At 49.4% G+C, this 16,714-nt stretch overlaps 1 protein-coding gene and 2 long non-coding RNA genes across 6 annotated transcripts in view; 1 reads left to right on the top strand and 2 right to left on the bottom strand.

Annotated features, from left to right (window-relative positions):
• Nucleotides 1-5,187, bottom strand: part of BRWD3 (bromodomain and WD repeat domain containing 3) — a 50,153-nt gene extending 44,966 nt beyond the window's left edge. For both annotated transcript variants that reach the window (XR_015806726.1, XM_014888154.2), the window contains exons 1-4: nt 4,981-5,187; nt 4,837-4,895; nt 4,656-4,685; nt 4,344-4,403 (exon numbers count right to left, since the gene is read on the bottom strand). Coding sequence is in view for 1 of the 2 variants with exons in the window: in XM_014888154.2 (XP_014743640.2) it covers nt 4,344-4,403; nt 4,656-4,685; nt 4,837-4,895; nt 4,981-5,017 (186 nt within the window). In the remaining variant the exon portion in view is untranslated. The remainder of the gene's footprint in view (nt 1-4,343; nt 4,404-4,655; nt 4,686-4,836; nt 4,896-4,980) is intronic.
• LOC106860362 (uncharacterized) lies at nt 4,451-16,590 on the top strand. 3 transcript variants are annotated; one of them, XR_015806731.1, is made up of 5 exons: nt 4,451-4,884; nt 6,701-6,990; nt 10,171-10,376; nt 10,670-15,996; nt 16,077-16,590. It is a non-coding gene; the product is annotated as an uncharacterized LOC106860362 (long non-coding RNA). The 3 variants fall into 3 exon arrangements; XR_015806730.1 differs by having other exon boundaries at nt 10,660-15,996; XR_015806729.1 differs by lacking the exon at nt 6,701-6,990 and having other exon boundaries at nt 4,452-4,884; nt 10,660-15,996.
• LOC148222145 (uncharacterized) lies at nt 15,990-16,714 on the bottom strand. The gene is made up of 3 exons (XR_015806732.1): nt 16,575-16,714; nt 16,232-16,300; nt 15,990-16,152 (listed from the first exon to the last, which is right to left on the bottom strand). It is a non-coding gene; the product is annotated as an uncharacterized LOC148222145 (long non-coding RNA).

The following is a 16,714-nucleotide window of genomic DNA, read 5'->3' as shown; positions in this document are numbered from 1 at the left end:
CTCCTCCAAGGAAGGTTTCAATAAACAGGGAACAAACAACCCAAAAAAGACTCTTCATGATTACTACTTAAAGGAAGATATCTGATTTGCCAGAGATGGGAACCAGGGAGCCCTGGGAACCATCTCTTTTGGGAAGCCCAGTGGAACATCTCTTCAAAGCACACATCTGGGGCAGAAGCTGCAGACTGGAATGAGGCTCTGATGCAGCCCTTCAGAGGCTGCTCTGTCCCCATTCCTGCTGGGCCTCAGCAGTGGATTTCTCTCCTCCAGGTAGTGATCCAACACTTCCCTCATTTGCCAAAATAACCATCAATTAAGAATCAATTGACAACTGTATCAAAAAGCAGTGGAGGAGGCCAAGAGGCCGAGGCAGCTGAGCAAGCAGGAAATTACTCACGACCTCAAATAGGGAATGTCAGCAAAAGGAAGCTCAGACACTGGACCCGCACAAAATGCCAACAATATGCAAATAGACTGGAGTTAAAAAAGCCTTTACCCACTGGGGTCCCTGGAGAGAACAGGTTGGAACGACCAGGCTACCAGATGACATTTTCCTGAAGTGACAAAACTATAACATCTCTGCTCTGCTAATGCTGGGATTGGCAGGATCTATAAATACCAGCACCTCGGACTCAGGGCTAGTTTTAAATCAATGCAGATGGGCAAGGCAGGAACTCAGAGCCAAATCCCATAAGCTGTTCCATACCAGCACAGCCGCTCATGGATGCAAATTCCCCACTATCCAACAACAGCTGATTTTCTGTTTTGCATAGAATTACATGTTTTTCTGCACAAAGACCAAAGCAGGCTGAGCCAGAAGACTCAACTCATTAGAAAGTTCTTAAAACCAGAGCAGAGCCAGTCACCTTTATCAGGAATAAACAAAGATAATGTGGAACAGCAGGTCACTGGAGACTGGGCTGATAATCGGAGTCGTTCAGCTTGACTCATCTGTACAGCAGCTGACTCCACACCGAGCTGCTGTGGTTCATTTAAAACCAGAGCACTAATTGCCTGCAAGTTGGACACACTTCAGACCTTTGTAAGGCTGGGCTGGGCTGGATGAGGCTTGGAGCAACCTGGTCTAGTGGAAAGTGTACCTGCCCATGGCAGGAGGTGGAATGGGATGGGCTTGAAGCTCCCTCCCAATCCAAACCAGTCTGGGATTCTGTGATTCACTGACCTCCCCTTTACAAACACATCTCATGGCTCAAGATCACCAGCAGTCACTGAGGAAGTAAAACCACTGTAGAGTACACCTGGAGAATTCAGCCTGGAGAAGAGAGAACTGAGGGGAGAGTTATCCAGGGCTGCAGCTCCCTGAGAGAGGGGCAGGACCCAGGGAATGGCTGGAAGTGTGTCAGGGATATTTAGGTGAAGCTCAGGGAAAGGTTCTTCCTCCAGAAGGTGTTTTGGCACTGAACAGGCTCCCAGGGAATGGAGAGTTCCAGGAAGGTTTGGACAGCACTGCCAGGGATGCCCAGGGTGGGATTGTTTGGGTGCCTGTGCAGGGACAGGAGCAGGACTGACGGTCCTGTGTGTCCCTTCCAGCTCAGGATACTCTGTGACTCTGTGATTACCTAAACAGGCAGCCACATGCTCCAGGCAAAAAGTGCTCCAACGTGAAAACAAACAGGAAAAACAAAGGGAACATAAATGCACATAAACTTGCATTCTGTGTGGTTTTGCTCCATAGGTACAATTGTTATTAGCATGTCTTAAATTACTCGTCTGCCCTGTGATACCTGACATTTAAAGTAAAAGATTAAGTTTAAGAAAAAAAACAAGGAACAAAGAAATCTCACAGTGAGCTTTCAGATCTTGCCTAAAAACTGGAGTGAAGTGGGAGTAAACATTCCCTAGATAAAAAACACCCAGTAGCCATTGGGCTGTTCCATCTTTATCACTCCCAAAAGCCCAGGAGCAGTAACAACATACTCAGTGGTCACAGTATTGGCATATTTTCTGAAAAACACCACCCGGAACCTGAACAGCCACACTGAGGATGGAAAAAGCTGAAATACCAGAACAAGAAATACTCTGTCTGAATATTGTGCAAACAAACAAATCAGACTTCTCTGGGTTGTAAACTTTCATGAATTCAATTACCTGCCTGACCAGAGTAGCTGCACCACCCAGCTGAGATTGTAAATGATTCTGGGTTTCTGTCTGTAAAAAGGAGAAATGGGTAGGAAAAAAACCCTTTACCTCCAACTGCTGGCATCTCCAATTTAATTTTGGTTCATTATGTGCCTGAGATAATTAAAATGAAGGTCGGAGTGCTTTGTGTCCTTCACAACCCTGGCTCTGTTCTGAGCATGGCATTCAGACATCCAGCCAGCCCTGAAGTCGAGGAGCTCAGGTTAATAAACAATCATATGCAGCCAAAAGTCCAAATTCCAAACACAGAAAACCCTAAGCAATGAGGGAGAAAAAGCCTTTCTTCAACATCCTTAACACTCTGAGGATTCACAGAGAGAAACAGCTCATCCTACCTGGCATCAACCTGTCTCACTGTAATGATTCATTTATAATCCTGATCCTTACTGCAAACCATGAGAAACAGTTAAATAATACCAGATTAAAAGGCAAACTAAAAGCATTGCTTAGTACTGATTAGTTTAAGACACAAGGAAAAAAATCTTAAATTTAATTATGATATGAGTTTATACAGAAAGAAGAAATTTCTCATTAACTCCAAAACTCACTTCAAATTGTTTTTTCTCTCATTTCTAAAATGTTAAAGAAAAGTACCTTTCAACATGTTCACACACACATTAAAAAAAAGGTTTTAAGGCTTTTATATCTGTGCCACAGAGAATGAAAGGAAAAAAAAATCATATGTTAATTGAAATAATAGGAAAAACCACTCTCTCTGACACCAGACTTGACAGTGGCACTGCTAATATTCCTCTTGGATACTGGGTGCAGTCCCATGCTAAACCTGAGACAGCCCACAATTAGATTTCAGATTCTCTAGGAAAGCCATAGAGCACCAAAATTTATTGAATGCAGAACTTGCTCTATGTCTGCTCACTCAATTCACAGTCCCAGAATTATCCACAAGAGGTGTGAGGAAGCCCAGCTTCCATCTGAAATTCTGAACAGGCTTTGGAAAGGGAAAAGCAGCGGGTCCAAAGGTCTCCACTGGGCACAAATTCTGTCCACACCTGAGCTCCTACAATGTTGCTAAAGTGGGAAACCAGCTCCTGAGCCAGATGCAGAGGAGTTTGAGCACCAGTCATGGCAAAATCCCACGTCACCATCGCTCCATGGGAGCGGGAGAGGCCAGGACGTGCTTTCCATTCCTTCCAGGTGAGGTGCCAGCGCTGGTCACAGGTATCAGTGCCATAAACGCTATTGGGAAGTTTACAGCGTTCCAACTGCGAAGTGCTACATCAGCACCACACGTCACTGCCCAGAGCTCCCAGAAATGAAACCAAGGCTGTCTGGACCCTTTGGAAAAGGACTGGAATCCTTCAGTTTTGTGGTTTTCACATAGACACATCTCCGGGGGTGCGGGGCCAAGGGCCACCCCCCACCCCCGGCCTTGCGGAGGGACTGACCTTCCTCAATGACACACATCCATAGGGTTTATACCTCACCAAAAGCCGCCACTCCGTGTATTTCACCGGCATTTAACAGCCACAACACCACACTTCCTAACCCCTCCTTTCCTGCCTGACAGCAGGCCCAGACGCCGCGGTGAGGGGCGGGTTTCGCGCAGGCCGCCGCAGGCCGGGAATCCCTGACCCAGCCCGGCAGCGCCGGGCCCGGCGGCACGTCCGGCACGTCCCCCACCCCCGCCGGGCCGCGGGAGCGCGGCCGAGCCCGGCCCGGAGCGAGGCAGCCCCGGGGGTGCAGGCGAGGCGGCGGCGATGGCGCGGGGGGACCGGGGGGGACCCGCGCCCCGCGCCCCCCGCCCCGCCGGCTCCGCCGCGGCGCCGCCGCAGCCAATCAGCTGCCGCCTCACATCGCCGCGCACCGCTCTCCGCGTTGTAAGGCGCAGCGCCATTGGCCGCGGCGGGCCCCGGTGCGTGCCCTCGGATAACCCCCGGCCCCACAATAGCGCGGCGCGGCCGCTCCGCCGGTGTTACCGGGCGGCCCACGGGGGGTCTCACCGGCATCCCTCAGCCCCGCCGCGCCTCCGCTCCCTGCCCTCCCCTCCGCTCCGCACCCCGCGGCCCGCCGCGGCCTCGGCGGGGCGCAGCCCGCAGCCCTGGTTGGGGGGGAACACACAAACGGGGCGAGCCAGGGGGGACGCGGCGCCCGGTGCGGCGGCGGCGGCGGCGCGGGGGGCGGGAGGAAGTTGTCGGAAAAGTCAGGAGTGAAACTTGTCTTACCAGGTCTTCGAAGCTCCGGCGGTGCTCCTTGCCCTGCCAGTCCAGGCGCCGCGGAATCAGCTGCGGGAGGGACACGGGGACGGGGGCGGCCGTCAGAGCCCGAGCGACCCCTCCCCGGGAAGCCCCCCCCCCCGGTGCCCGCCCGCGCCCCCCGGGATGGAGCCCCCGGCCGCTGCCCCCGGCCCCGCTGCGGGGCAGCCGCGCTCCCGGCCGGTGTCCCGGGCGGAGATGGGCTGGGTTAGACGGGGCAGGGCAAACGCCGACCCCGCCGTCCCGAGGGCTTCCCCCGTCCCGCCGGGGCAGGCGCCTCACCTGGTGCTCCTCCAGCTCCTCCACCAGTACCTAGGGACAGAGGGACACACAGTCACACACAAAGGACGTGAGTCCGGCGACCGCAGCGCAGCGGCTCCGCCGCCCCGTCCCATCCCGTCCAGTCCCGTCCCGTCCCGTCGCCGCCCGCCCGGCCCGGCCGGAGCGCCGGCTCCGCGCTCACCTGGGCGGATTTCTTGCAGGGTCCGGACTGCAGGAACCGTGCGATCAGGTAGTAGAGCTCTGCGGAGGGGCGGGGGAGAGCGGGTTAGACACGGTAAGAACGGAGAGGGTGCGGAGCGCAGCCCCCGCCGCCAGCGATACCCACCGGCTTCCAGCTGGGTCGGGGCGGCCGCCGCCGCCATCCTCCTCGGGAGGGGGAGGGGAGGTGGCGGATGGCGCCCCGGGGGGACTCGGCTCCTAGTGCGGGCGCAGCCCCATGCCGGAGCGGCGGTGCCGGTGCGGGGCGCGGGTCCCGGTGCGGGTGCGGGCGCGGGTCCCGCCCGGGCTCATCGCGGCTCCGCGGACCGAGCGCCGCCGGCACCGCCCGCACCGCCGCCGCCGGCCGCTGGGGGGCGCGCGCGGCAGCGCCGGGCGGGCGGGGGGGGCAGGAAGGGCGGGGCGGTGACGCGTCGCGGGGGGGCGCCCTCCACTTCCGGGTGGCGGCTGAGGGAGGAGGAGGAAGGGGAGGAGGAGGAAGGGCCGGGCCGGGAGAGCCGGGATGTGCCTGAGGCGTGTGGCCGCCGTCGCAGGGCAGCGCTTAGCCGAGCTGTGCATCAGAAGGCCCGGTAGCCGTCACCGGGGAGCGTTAACGGCCTCTGTCCTCGCGGCTTCGGCCCTCAGGGCCTCAGCCCTCACAGCTCCGGCCGTCACGGCCACAGTGTTCTCGGCCTCAGTGCTCGAGTCCTCCTGCCTGGCAGCGCCTGGGAAATGGAGACCGATGTGTGCCTCAGATGAAGCAGTTATAAAGAGAATTAAGGAATTCAGGAATCTTAGGGACGCTGTTAAGGATAGGGGGATGGAGCCCACGCGTGTGCCGTGGAGGGGACAGCCCGCCCGGGCTCCCGGTAAACAAGGCCTGGCTGCGGGGAAGTGTCTCAGGTTCGGGTGGCTTTAGGAGTCAGAGAAAAGTGTTTGCTTCCATTGACCAGGAAATTCAAATATGATGGACACAGCACCCCTTCTCAAGGAACAAAGTGGTCAGGGTCAGAGTAGATAGTTTTAATGGAAATAAATATTTTTTTCATGTGAGGCATCCTGTCAGAGCTCGTGAAATTGGTGTCGCTTCAGCAATAAGTAGCTAAAACACATCAAGTGAATTGTGTTTTATCTCAAGTACCTGACATTTGGTATTAGAACTCCAGAGCCTTGGCAGTGTAAAAAACACTGTCATCATGAAATAACAAACGATAACCTCTCTTAATGCCTGGAATACTGAGAGCTGAATCACTGTGAGTTGATGCTTTGGAAATATTAAGAATAAGTTGAGTTTGAGCATATATTTACAGCATCTGCTCAGGACTGGGTTTACTGGAGCACTGGCTCAGTTTTCTTGCTGTGCAGTCAGGATGCATTCTTCCCTGCTGGCACCTCCATGGGATTCCTCCAGGCACCCAGCCAATCTAGGGAGAAGGATTTGGGGATTTGGCATTAAGTTGCTCCACATAATTCACCTGTACTCACCTGCCCCTTCATCCACCTGTGGAAGTTGTTTTGTGCCAGGAGCTTGGATTAGCTGGGTGATGTGTGGACCCTGTTTGCTCTTCATTGTCCTCTAAAGTTTTGGAGTTGTCAGTGACAGATGATAGGATCACAGAACGGTTTGGTGGAAGGGACCTTAAAGCTGATCCAGTGCAACTCCCTGCCATGGGCAGGGGCATCTTCCCCCATCCCAGGTTGCTCCAAGCTCTGTCCAGCCTGGCCTTGGACACTCCCAGGGATGGGGCAGCCACAGCTTCTCTCGGCAGCCTGTGCCAGGGCCTCAGCACTTTCACAGTAAAAATTTCTTCCCTCTACCCCTCCTAACCTTGCCCTCTGGCACTGGGAAGCCATTTCCCCTTGTGCCTTTCCATTTTTCTTGTAGGCTTCAAACAATTGCCCTCGGAATGTTTTCGGGGCAGGTTCATTGCTCAGCTCGGCAGTGGACAGACACAAGGTGCCACCTCACCAAGCTGCAAATTCCAGTGGTTTCCCAATAGAAACAGCTCTCCCAGCTTCCCAGCAGGACCCCAGAGCCTTCAAAGCTGCAGAGCTTCCCAGGAGAGACAGTGTGAAACTGCTGTTCTCAGAATGAATTCCCAGCCAGGAGAAGCACACACTGATCCCACTCTCCAGAGAGGTAATGTTTCTCCCACCTGTCTTCAGAGCCAGAACTGCAAGCTCATCCTTTCATGCATGATGGGAAGGCAAAGGAGACAGCCCAGATGATGTTTTATGATACGCCCTGAAAGTACAAATCCATCTTCCTGAGCTGAACAGAATTCCATGTCAGGGGAAAATCAGCCCCATAAATACTGCTCAGCGCCATGTCCTGCTGCATTCTGGTGCCAACAGCTCCTTAATATGTCCATGCTTAGGTGAGACCCCCCCCCCCCCTGCTGCTTCCGTCCCTGGGATCTCCAGCAAAGGAAGGACATGGAGCTGTTGGAGCAAATCCAGTGGAGGCACCAAGATGATGAGAGGGATAGTGCAGCTCTGCTGTGAGGAAAGTCTGGGAGAATTGGGATTGTTCAGCCTGGAGAAGTTCCAGGGTGACCTAATTGTGTCCTTCCAGGGCCTGAGGGGAGCCCACAGGGGAGATGGAGACTACGTGGGCCTGGAATGCCAGGACAAGAGGGGATGGCTTCCCAATGCCAGAGGGCAGGGTTAGGTGGGACACTGGAAAGGAATTCTGCCCTGTGAGGGTGGGGAACCCCAGCACAGGGTGCCCAGAGAAGCTGTGGCTGCCCAATCCCTGGGAGTGTCCAAGGCCAGGCTGGACAAAGCTTGGAGCAACCTGGGACAGTGAAGATGTCTCTGCCCATGGCAGGGAGTGGGGCTGGATGAGCTTTAAGGCCCCTTCCAACCCAAACCATTCTGGGATTCCATGATTCTGTATTTGTTTACAAATCTAACATTTCCTTGGCACTTTTTTGTGCCTTACTGAATCTCTCCACTCATGATTTGCTTTTATTGGAGCTTGGGGGTGGCACAGGTAAAACTGCAGCACCACCAGGAAGGATTGTTCTGTTTGGGCCTGTCAAGAGCCCATGGGGATTTCTGCAGTAACTAAAAAGGGCTTTGAAAGGCCTGGGATAGAAAATGCTCCCAAGTAGGCTTATCCATGCCTTGCTTGTGTTCTTCCTGCAGCCTTCCAGCTGGGAGCCTGGCCACTCCTTGCTTGGTGCTCAATCCATGACTTTGTGTCAGTGCTTGGCTGTGCTTGGTGTTGCTCCACATCGTGGCTCAGATGAATTCTTGCATCAGCAGGAGAGGAGGGTGTTGGGAATGCCCCAATGTCCTGTGTGTGCTGCAGGGCACAGCTGTGTGGGTACCTGCACCAGGGACAGGTACAACCAGCATTCCTTGTTCCCAAACAGTTCATGGGGAGCTTCCCTTGGCCTGGCTGTGGCTGGACAGTCACTCCCGACCTCTTCCCAACATTCCTGACTCCCTGGCACCTCAGCTTCCCCTCCTTAACCCTCTCCCAGTTGCTTTGTTACTCCCCAAGCCTACTACAAGGGCTGTTACCGATACCTTTTCCCACCTCTCCTGGGTTTTCCCCTCCAGGAGTCATCTCTGGTGAGTAATGCCCATCCTCTCTTTCCCAGGAGCTCCATTTCCACACCACACACGGATCCTGCAGCTCCATGACTCATCTTTTTCCAGATCATCTGCATCCAAGCAGCAGCATGCTGGGGGTGATAGTAAATCTGGGAGTGAAAGCAGGATTTTATGGATGTGCTGATTCATCTTTCCTCAGAGCAGAGCTCTGTTATGTAAATGCCAGCAGCAGCTGGTGGCAGGAGGAGGGAGAACAGACTAATGAGCCACAGAAGGATTCAGGAGCAGAGATGCTTTGAGGAAGAAGCTGGATTGTAGCTGTTTCTTTCCATACTCCTCTTTAAAGAAATAAAACCTAAAGTTTTTGACAGATTCTAGGAGTAGGAACTGCTGATGTTCAAATACCCATTGCTTCTCCCCATTTGGTGTTGTAGGGAGTTTTGCTCTCAGTTATAGTTGAGAATAAAACTCCACCTTGTGTTTAATTTGACTACAAAATTAAATGAACTTCCCCACAGTCAGCTTGTAACACCAGGTAAAGGTGTCTCTCTCATATTTTATTTATGATTATTCTGTCCTCATGAGTCAAATCCTGCTTTAGCTGTGTGTGAAAACAGGATTGTGGTTTGGCACAACCAACAATGTACGGTTAAAAATTAAAAAAAAGTTTGTAGTGGAATTGTGCAGGTGTGGTGGGTTTACCTACATTGTACCTTTCCAGAAGTGTAGATAGGGATGCACATGCCTGGATTTAAACACTGCAACAAAATTAAGCTTTTTTTTTTTTTTTTGTGTGTGTGTACATTTCATAGAATATGCTGAGTTGGAAGCAACCCACAAGGATTTCTGTGAACATCCTGCTCATCTTGGGCCTTTCATATGGAGATAAATGGCAAACAAGGATAGTAGTTATATTAAATCCTTTTTAAATTTTAAAGTTAAATTAAAGTTTTTGTTTAGCTGATTCAAAAATAAGAGAATGAATTTAGGAGTTGATGCCTCGTGCTACAGTTGTGACTAAAGGAATATTGAAAAGTCCGAGATTATTTTAAGATCTTTACATACAGAAACCTCAAATTTTGATATCATAGCTTATTTTTAAAAATAAATGAGGTGCAAAATAATTAGCACTAATTACAGTTGCTGGAGTGCAGGGCTCATGTGTGCAAACCAGCATCCTGTTTTTGCAGGACAAATCTCCAAGATCCCGCTCCTTCCTGTGGTTCTCTCCCTGGACAAGAGCTATTAAATGATAACTAAGTAGCTGTTAGATATTACACAAGATCTGCTCTAGGATTGTTGCTATTTTTAATAATTTAATATTTAATTTCTCTGCTGCATCATTCCAATCATTCCTCTAGATGGTGCCAGACATCCAAGAGTTGGGTGCAGCGTTATCCCGTAGGAAGGCGATGGAGGAACGGCCAGGACGCCGCTCGCCTTTGTTTCTAAATTCTATCTTGCAGTAGTTCATCTTGTTGATAAATTACTTGTTCTGGTGATATAAATATGTATTTTTTTTCCTTTTGCGAATCCTAAAATCCATTCAGCCTAAATTCCAGCTGCCTGGAGCAGTGTCATCCCTTGCTCCGTGGACTGATCCATATCTCATATTCCTTATGGCAGCCATTAGCTGCTGTGAGCTGTGATCAGTGTGTGCAGCCCTGCTGCGACTGGAGGAACTTAATCTGCCTGGTTTGCAAAGCAGTGAAATTTCTATTATCTAAACATTTCTCCCTGTCTCTATTTCACACAGAAATGCCAAATCCAGCTGTGGGTGAAACACCCAGGAAAAGGGGTGGCTCTGTGTCCCTGTGTGCTCTGGGCTCTGCCAGCAGAAGGACCAGAGGAATGATGTCAGGTCCATCCTCAGCATCTCTGAATTCCAACTTTGTACCTCAAAATGCCTGGAACCCCTCAAGTTTTATAGCAGCAAAATTACTACTGGGTGTAAGTGACCAGGTAGGTTTTGTTATTGCTGCTGTTACTACTGCACTCAGCATGATTCCTGTCTAAGGGCCTCATTCTCACCTGTGTCCCCTCATTGGGATCAGCCCCCTGTTCCAAACCTTTTCCAGCTTCTCCTGACATGCCTGTGGCTGCTACCAGTCCAGGGGTCCCCTGCATAAATATCTTGCCCCAAAAATACCACCTGATATCACTACTGGGCTAATTCAGCAACTTGAAGTCATGCTAAAGATTTGTAAATAATCCTTTGATTTTTTTTTGCGATTTTTCTTTTTAGATTTTTTTAGGGCTAAATCCTGCATTTTTTGCTTCTCCTAGAAGCCTGGGCACAAAGTATCTCAATGCAACTGGGAATTCATCACCTCTCTCCCTTGGACATGCAAATTTTACTGGAACTCCTCAGCTAAGTAAACAATTTTAATAAAATTACATCCCTCTGTATCCATACCCCTTTCCATAAAAAAAGTTTTGAGAATGTTTTATGTTTTAATTATATTTTTCATTTTACAAAAATATCAGAAATATTGGGAAGGAGTGCAATAGGGTTTTTTTAGAGTGCTGCTTTTATTGAAATAAAAGGTTATAAAACAATTTGATGTATTTTTTATATTTATTGATATCTCTAACAGGCAGACATTGTAAATAAGCTCATTAATACTCTTTAAATACAGTCTTATACAATTAATTCTCAATTACTGCATGAGGTGATGGATTAGAAAGCTGTCCTGTGTAAATTTGCCCACAGGAGTGTGAGTTTAGAATGAACTTTCTAAGTCACTAATCATGGAATCCGAGGATGGAATTTTGGAACATTTCTCAAAGTGCTGTCCCATACAGGAATTCTCTCCCCATTATTTTTATGTATTGATTATAAAGTCTCTTCTTGTGATCTTCAATTTGAGGTGATGTCTCCCTCTTTCTAAAGGAAAAGCTTTAACATGGAAACTTCTATAAATTCCTCTGAAGTAGTGTGATCTCATCTTTCATTCTTTCATCATTTAATGGACATTCACATTCTCCTGTAGCCTTCCAGCTTTGTATCTCTGGAGAAGTCTTTCCCCTGATGTCCTCAGGAGTTCAGATTTCAGAATCTCTTTATTTTTGGCCTTAAATTATTAGGGCTTGAGACATAACCTGCTAGAATGTTTTGTGTGTCATCTTGATTTGGAGAGGCCTTACATTCTTGGAAGGGCCTTTAAAGTGTTTTTTTAGATTGAAGGACTAATTTAATTTAATTTCCAGTGAGGTGTTTTTCAACACCTGCAAGTTCTTGCCCTGTTGCCTGTTCCCTTTCATTTCTCTTACACTAATAAAAGTGTACTTAGAGTTTGTGAATTCCCCAAGTTGTGTGTGGTTGAGTTTCTGCTGGAAAACCACTGTAGGTGGGAGGTGAAGCTGTGAAGGCACATGGTGTCCATAAGGACAGAACTGTGCCATCAATCCTTATTTCCCTGAGGTATTCATTATTATCCCTGGATTATAATGGGACAAGTGTGGAATTTGATTGTAGAGGTGGAAAAAAGCATCTCCTGTTTGTTCTCCGCATTATCCTAAAGGATCTGCCATTTCCTGTTGAGGATCTTCTTTCTCCATGTGTTTCCTGATGGCTCTGGACACCTTTCTCTCTCCTGATCTGTGCAGTCAGTAGATCTCAGTCTCTTCTTTTTTTTCCTCTCTTTGCTCCTTCCTCCTGCTTGCTGACTGAGGTAGTTACAGGTCACACCTTTCAGACCTTGACTTTCTTCCAAACCCATCTTCCCATCTTGACTTTGCTGCTACCTATGGACTCTGCCAGCCCCCCATGCCCTTTTATTTGGGGGTTTTGTCTTTGCTGACTCCAGCATGCCTCTGGAATGGCTGAGGAGCATTTCCGTGGGAGACACAGTGCATCCTGAAATGGGACATGGAAAAATCCCATTGAGAGTGACACTGACCTGTTGGTGCAGGTTTCAAGCAGATATTGGAGAAATCCTGGCAGCTGAGAACTGAGGGAGGGATTTAGGGAGACCAGAGGCTCGTGAGATGTGTCAAGGCTCTTTAAAGCCTCGTTTTGTCTTTCTTGAACATGTGGAAAACAAACCAGGCTGCAGCACTCCCTCTCTGTCAGGAGAAGAAAGCAGCAAGACAAAATCTGTTGTTGGAATTTCCCTCCAGCAGCACTTCCATCCCTCCCACCCCAGGGCAGTTGAGGTGAGCCATGGCCATGCTTGAGGGGACTCATCCCAGGGGACACGGGTGTCCCAGAGCTGGGCACTCTGCTTTGTTCCCTGCAGCTCCACCCACCCCCTCAGCCAAAAATGACATCTTTCACCAACTGCTAAAGTCTCCTGCTTCTGCTTTAATGTTAATTTTGGAATTTTTCAACTGGACTCTGAGCTACCTCATGCAGGAATCTGCGTGGCAGCCCCGAGGTCCAGCCCCATCTGGGTGACAGAGTTTGTTTCCTTTGGCAATATGGATTTAACAACCGGGCTTCCAGCTCTGGGAATCATTTCCCTCAAATAGCTGCAAAATAAATGATGGGACATTTTCCAGTGCAGTGCTGCAACCACCCAAAACACCACTGTAAAATTCACAGAGGCCAGGCAGAGTGAGTGCATTAAGCAAGGCTTAGGGGGATTATGGAATTAAATTGGGAGTCCCTTCCACCCTTCCCCCAGTCAAAGACATTCGAAAATAAATATTAAAAAAGGGTGTTAAAACAATGGATTTGGCTAAAACCTCTGCAAGTAAAGAACCTCGTTGTGGAGGCTGTTGCTGTGGACTGGTGTGTTCAGGGTGTGTTCCAGAGGTTTTCCATCGGGGAGCCGGGGTAATCTCAGAAACACCCAGCGGCCGTGGCTGGAACGCTCCCACAATGGCTCTGCTTCCCAAATTCCCTCTGCAGAGGAGAAGTGCACCAGCCCCTCGTACAGCACAGGACTTTGCCTCCTCTCCTCTGGACCCTGCTGCTGCCTTTGGCATTCCATATCCTCTGCCTGCAATTCCCAGCTCTGTCCTTTTCCCGGCAGCAGGAGCATCCTGCTCCTTTCAGGGAGAGTTTGTGCAATGAAAGCTTTGCTTTAATCTGGGCTGGATTTAGCCAGATGCTGCAATCCTGGGAAGGCTTATACAGGGCTCAGGTCTGCCATGGGAATGTGGCCTTGATTTGATAATCTGGGAATGGTTTATTTAAAATTAAAGACATAGAAAACCTTTAAAACAGCTTTTTTTTGAGCTCCTTTTGACCTTGCAGTAGAACAGGCACCCGGGCTCTCGGTCACATATAGGGCCTGGCACCCATGAAATAGGTTTTAGGCTAATGAGGCACACTCTGCCTGCTTTAATTAAATGAATTAGAGCCAAAAAAAGCGCATTTCCCATTAGAAGTCTTTAGCATCATAATAACACAATTTACATATTTAAGATAAAAATACATAAAATTAAATATTAATTTCCAATACACTTACAGAGCCTATTTGACCCAAATGACCCCACAAATATTCTCTTACCAGGGAACCCCTTCTCTTTGCATCTTTATTAACATAATTACAGACCTTTGTATTTAAAATCTTTATTTTAGTGCAGTTCTCTTGGTAATAAAATAAATCCATGAGACACCTGTGCAGCAAGAAATTGGATTTAAAGAGACTTTAAGTTTTTGGGGGCAAACACGGTTTGTTCTTGCTGTGTCAGGGCCTGGGGTAGATGAGCACGATGACACCAGAGGCAGCTGAGTGTATTAATTAGTGCTAATTAATAAAGCTACCAGGTTATCTTTGACCTTCTCACAGCTCACTGCACGGGCTGAGGAGGGAGGATAAGGAATGAGCAGAGGAAAATCCTTTTGGTCAGAGTTTTTCCATGCCTGCTTCTCTCTCTGACTCTTCCTGTGTCCCCCTCCCTTAGCAGGGAGTGGTGACACCTCCTCCTGCAGTCTGGACTTGCAGGGAATCCTGCAGCCCCTGGGAAGCTGCTGGCTGGGAAGGGGCTGGGGATGCTGACTGCTTGTGACAAGTCTTGCCTGGGAGAAAACCAACACGGCAGCGGTTGGAAACCTGAATGATGTCACTATGGCAACAAAATAACTCACCTTAAAATAAAATGTGCATTGGAAGCAACCTCATGTGCTCAGGGAATACAAGGCGGAAGCTCCTATTTTTTAAATATATATATTTTTATGTTTATGCATTTTTTACTATTTTTTCAGCTTCATGAATTCTTGCCCTGATACAGATATGAGAAATATTTTAATTTCTCTCACAATGATATGAAAAAGAACATGACCAGACCTCCAGAAGAAGGAAAAATGTGTTTGCTGTAGGGCAGGAAGACCCTGGAGCTGCTGATAACTACAAGTCTTTCTGATGGATGTGAGATCCAGACTATCAATGTCTGCAGCTCCCAGCAGTGATTTGGGACTAATTATTGCTAATATTTTTCATGGACATAGTCCATCCCTTTCCAAACTCCATTTCCATATTTGTTCATTCCAGACAGGTTTGTTTTCCTCTTGTTTCTGCATTAAATAACAGCAACAGGTGGAAATTTGGAGATTTCTCTGGAAATCCCAAACTCTCCTTGGCTCTTTTCATCCCATGACCATCCCAGCCAGGTGGGAACTGTGGTGATTCAGCCACAGCACTGCTGGTGAGATGTTCCCAAGTTTTCTCATAATCTTGGATGCTTTTAGAAGGGAGTGAGTGACTTTGACCAGCTCAGTGTGAGGGAAGCCAGGGTGGCAAGTGCAGTGGTGGGGGTGAGCTGTGCTGAGCTGCAGCAGCCCTGGCAGCAAAGAGGAGTTGTCCTGTTGGGATTTTCTCCTGCTTACCCAAGACAAAGAGCATTTATGGGATGAAGCATAAGGCCATGGAAAGCCCAGCACCCCTGATCTGGTCCTGCAGCAACCCTTGACTAATCCAGAGTAAAAATAGAAACACAAATTGTCCAGTGTTTCACTGGGAAGCAGAAATCCAGCAACGCTGGAGTTTGAATCATCCAGATGCTGCACTGCAAGAGGGGGACGTTGCTGTGGAAATCCCACTGATCCCAGGGACTGGGATCATGGTGCAGGTGGGGAGATGCTCCCAGTGCTCCATGGGCAGGGCAGGGCTGGAGCTTGGAGCTATTTTAGGCTGAGCAGAGGCAGCCTGTGCTCACCCAGCCAGTGTGTGCTGGGGACAGAGCATCTGCCTGGGAATGGGCAAAGAACTGCCACAGGTTCCACAGCCACAGGTTTTCCCATGGTTTCTGCAAAGTTCAGCCCATTCATAAAAGCCATGGAAAGCCCAGCACATCCCAGCAGAAATCGCCAGCAACCGCAGCTGCAAGAGCAGCTCTGGACTTCCAATTCCTGCAGTGCAAAAATAAATGCATTTACAGAATAACTGTATTTTATATAATATCTTACATAATGTATAATTCTGTATTGTAATTATATCATAATTTTCCTCCCTATATCCCATTTCTGAGAGCTTTGCACCCAGTTCGATGGCAGAGAAAATAATTTATTTCCAACTGATTCTTCTATGGGAAACCAGAAAAAGTGGATTAAAAGGGATGAGCTTATGGAGCATGAAAAAATACTCCACAGCAACTGTGGAGGAGGGAAGAGGAGGTTCTGCTCTGGCCCTGGGTGAGTTCAAGGGGGTACTTTGGATACTTGGGTGCCAAATAATGCTAATAATTGAGAATGTCACATCTTGACGTCATCAGCACAGCGTCCAGGCACTGCCTCTCTCCTTCCCATCGGTATTTCCTTGCAATGCACATTCTGTGCAGCCCGTGGTCACTGGGAGAGAGCAGGGAAGAGCTGCTGTGGCTCCCTGGCAGCGCGGGAGGGATGAGCCGAGATTGAAATCGTTTCCTACCATTGATGTGAGCACGACTCCAACCAACACCGGCTCCGGCTCCATCCACATCACTCCTACAGCCCATCTCTGCAAAGAAAAGTAACCACTTGTCTTACCTCCGCGTTTAATTAGTCCCTGCTCGGGGGCTAATTAGCAGCGCGGTCCGCACGGAGGTCGGGGCCGGAGCCCTCCCTCCCTCTCTCTGCCATTCCCGCTCCCATTCCCGCTCCCGCTCCGTGCCATCTGCCATTGCCATGACACTGCCTTTGCTTTTCACGCCTGGCTGGGCGCGCTGGATGCGCGGGGTAATGGGGCTATTTTTCCCCCCTTGGTCTTTGGAAAGGAAATAATAATAATAAACCCAGGAATGGCTGGAACTGCTGCACGCTGCCCTTTTTCTTCCCACTTTTGAAGCTTTTTAGCATTCAGTTTTCCAGCAATTGGGAGGAAAATTGCCCTGAAAGAAAGAAACAAAAATCTGTGTTATTTTTTAAACACCCC

The sequence above is a fragment of the Sturnus vulgaris genome, chromosome 14, assembly GCF_052056855.1.
Source record: "Sturnus vulgaris isolate bStuVul1 chromosome 14, bStuVul1.hap1, whole genome shotgun sequence".
NCBI lineage: Eukaryota > Metazoa > Chordata > Aves > Passeriformes > Sturnidae > Sturnus > Sturnus vulgaris.
This window is presented reverse-complemented; position numbering and strand designations above follow the sequence as displayed.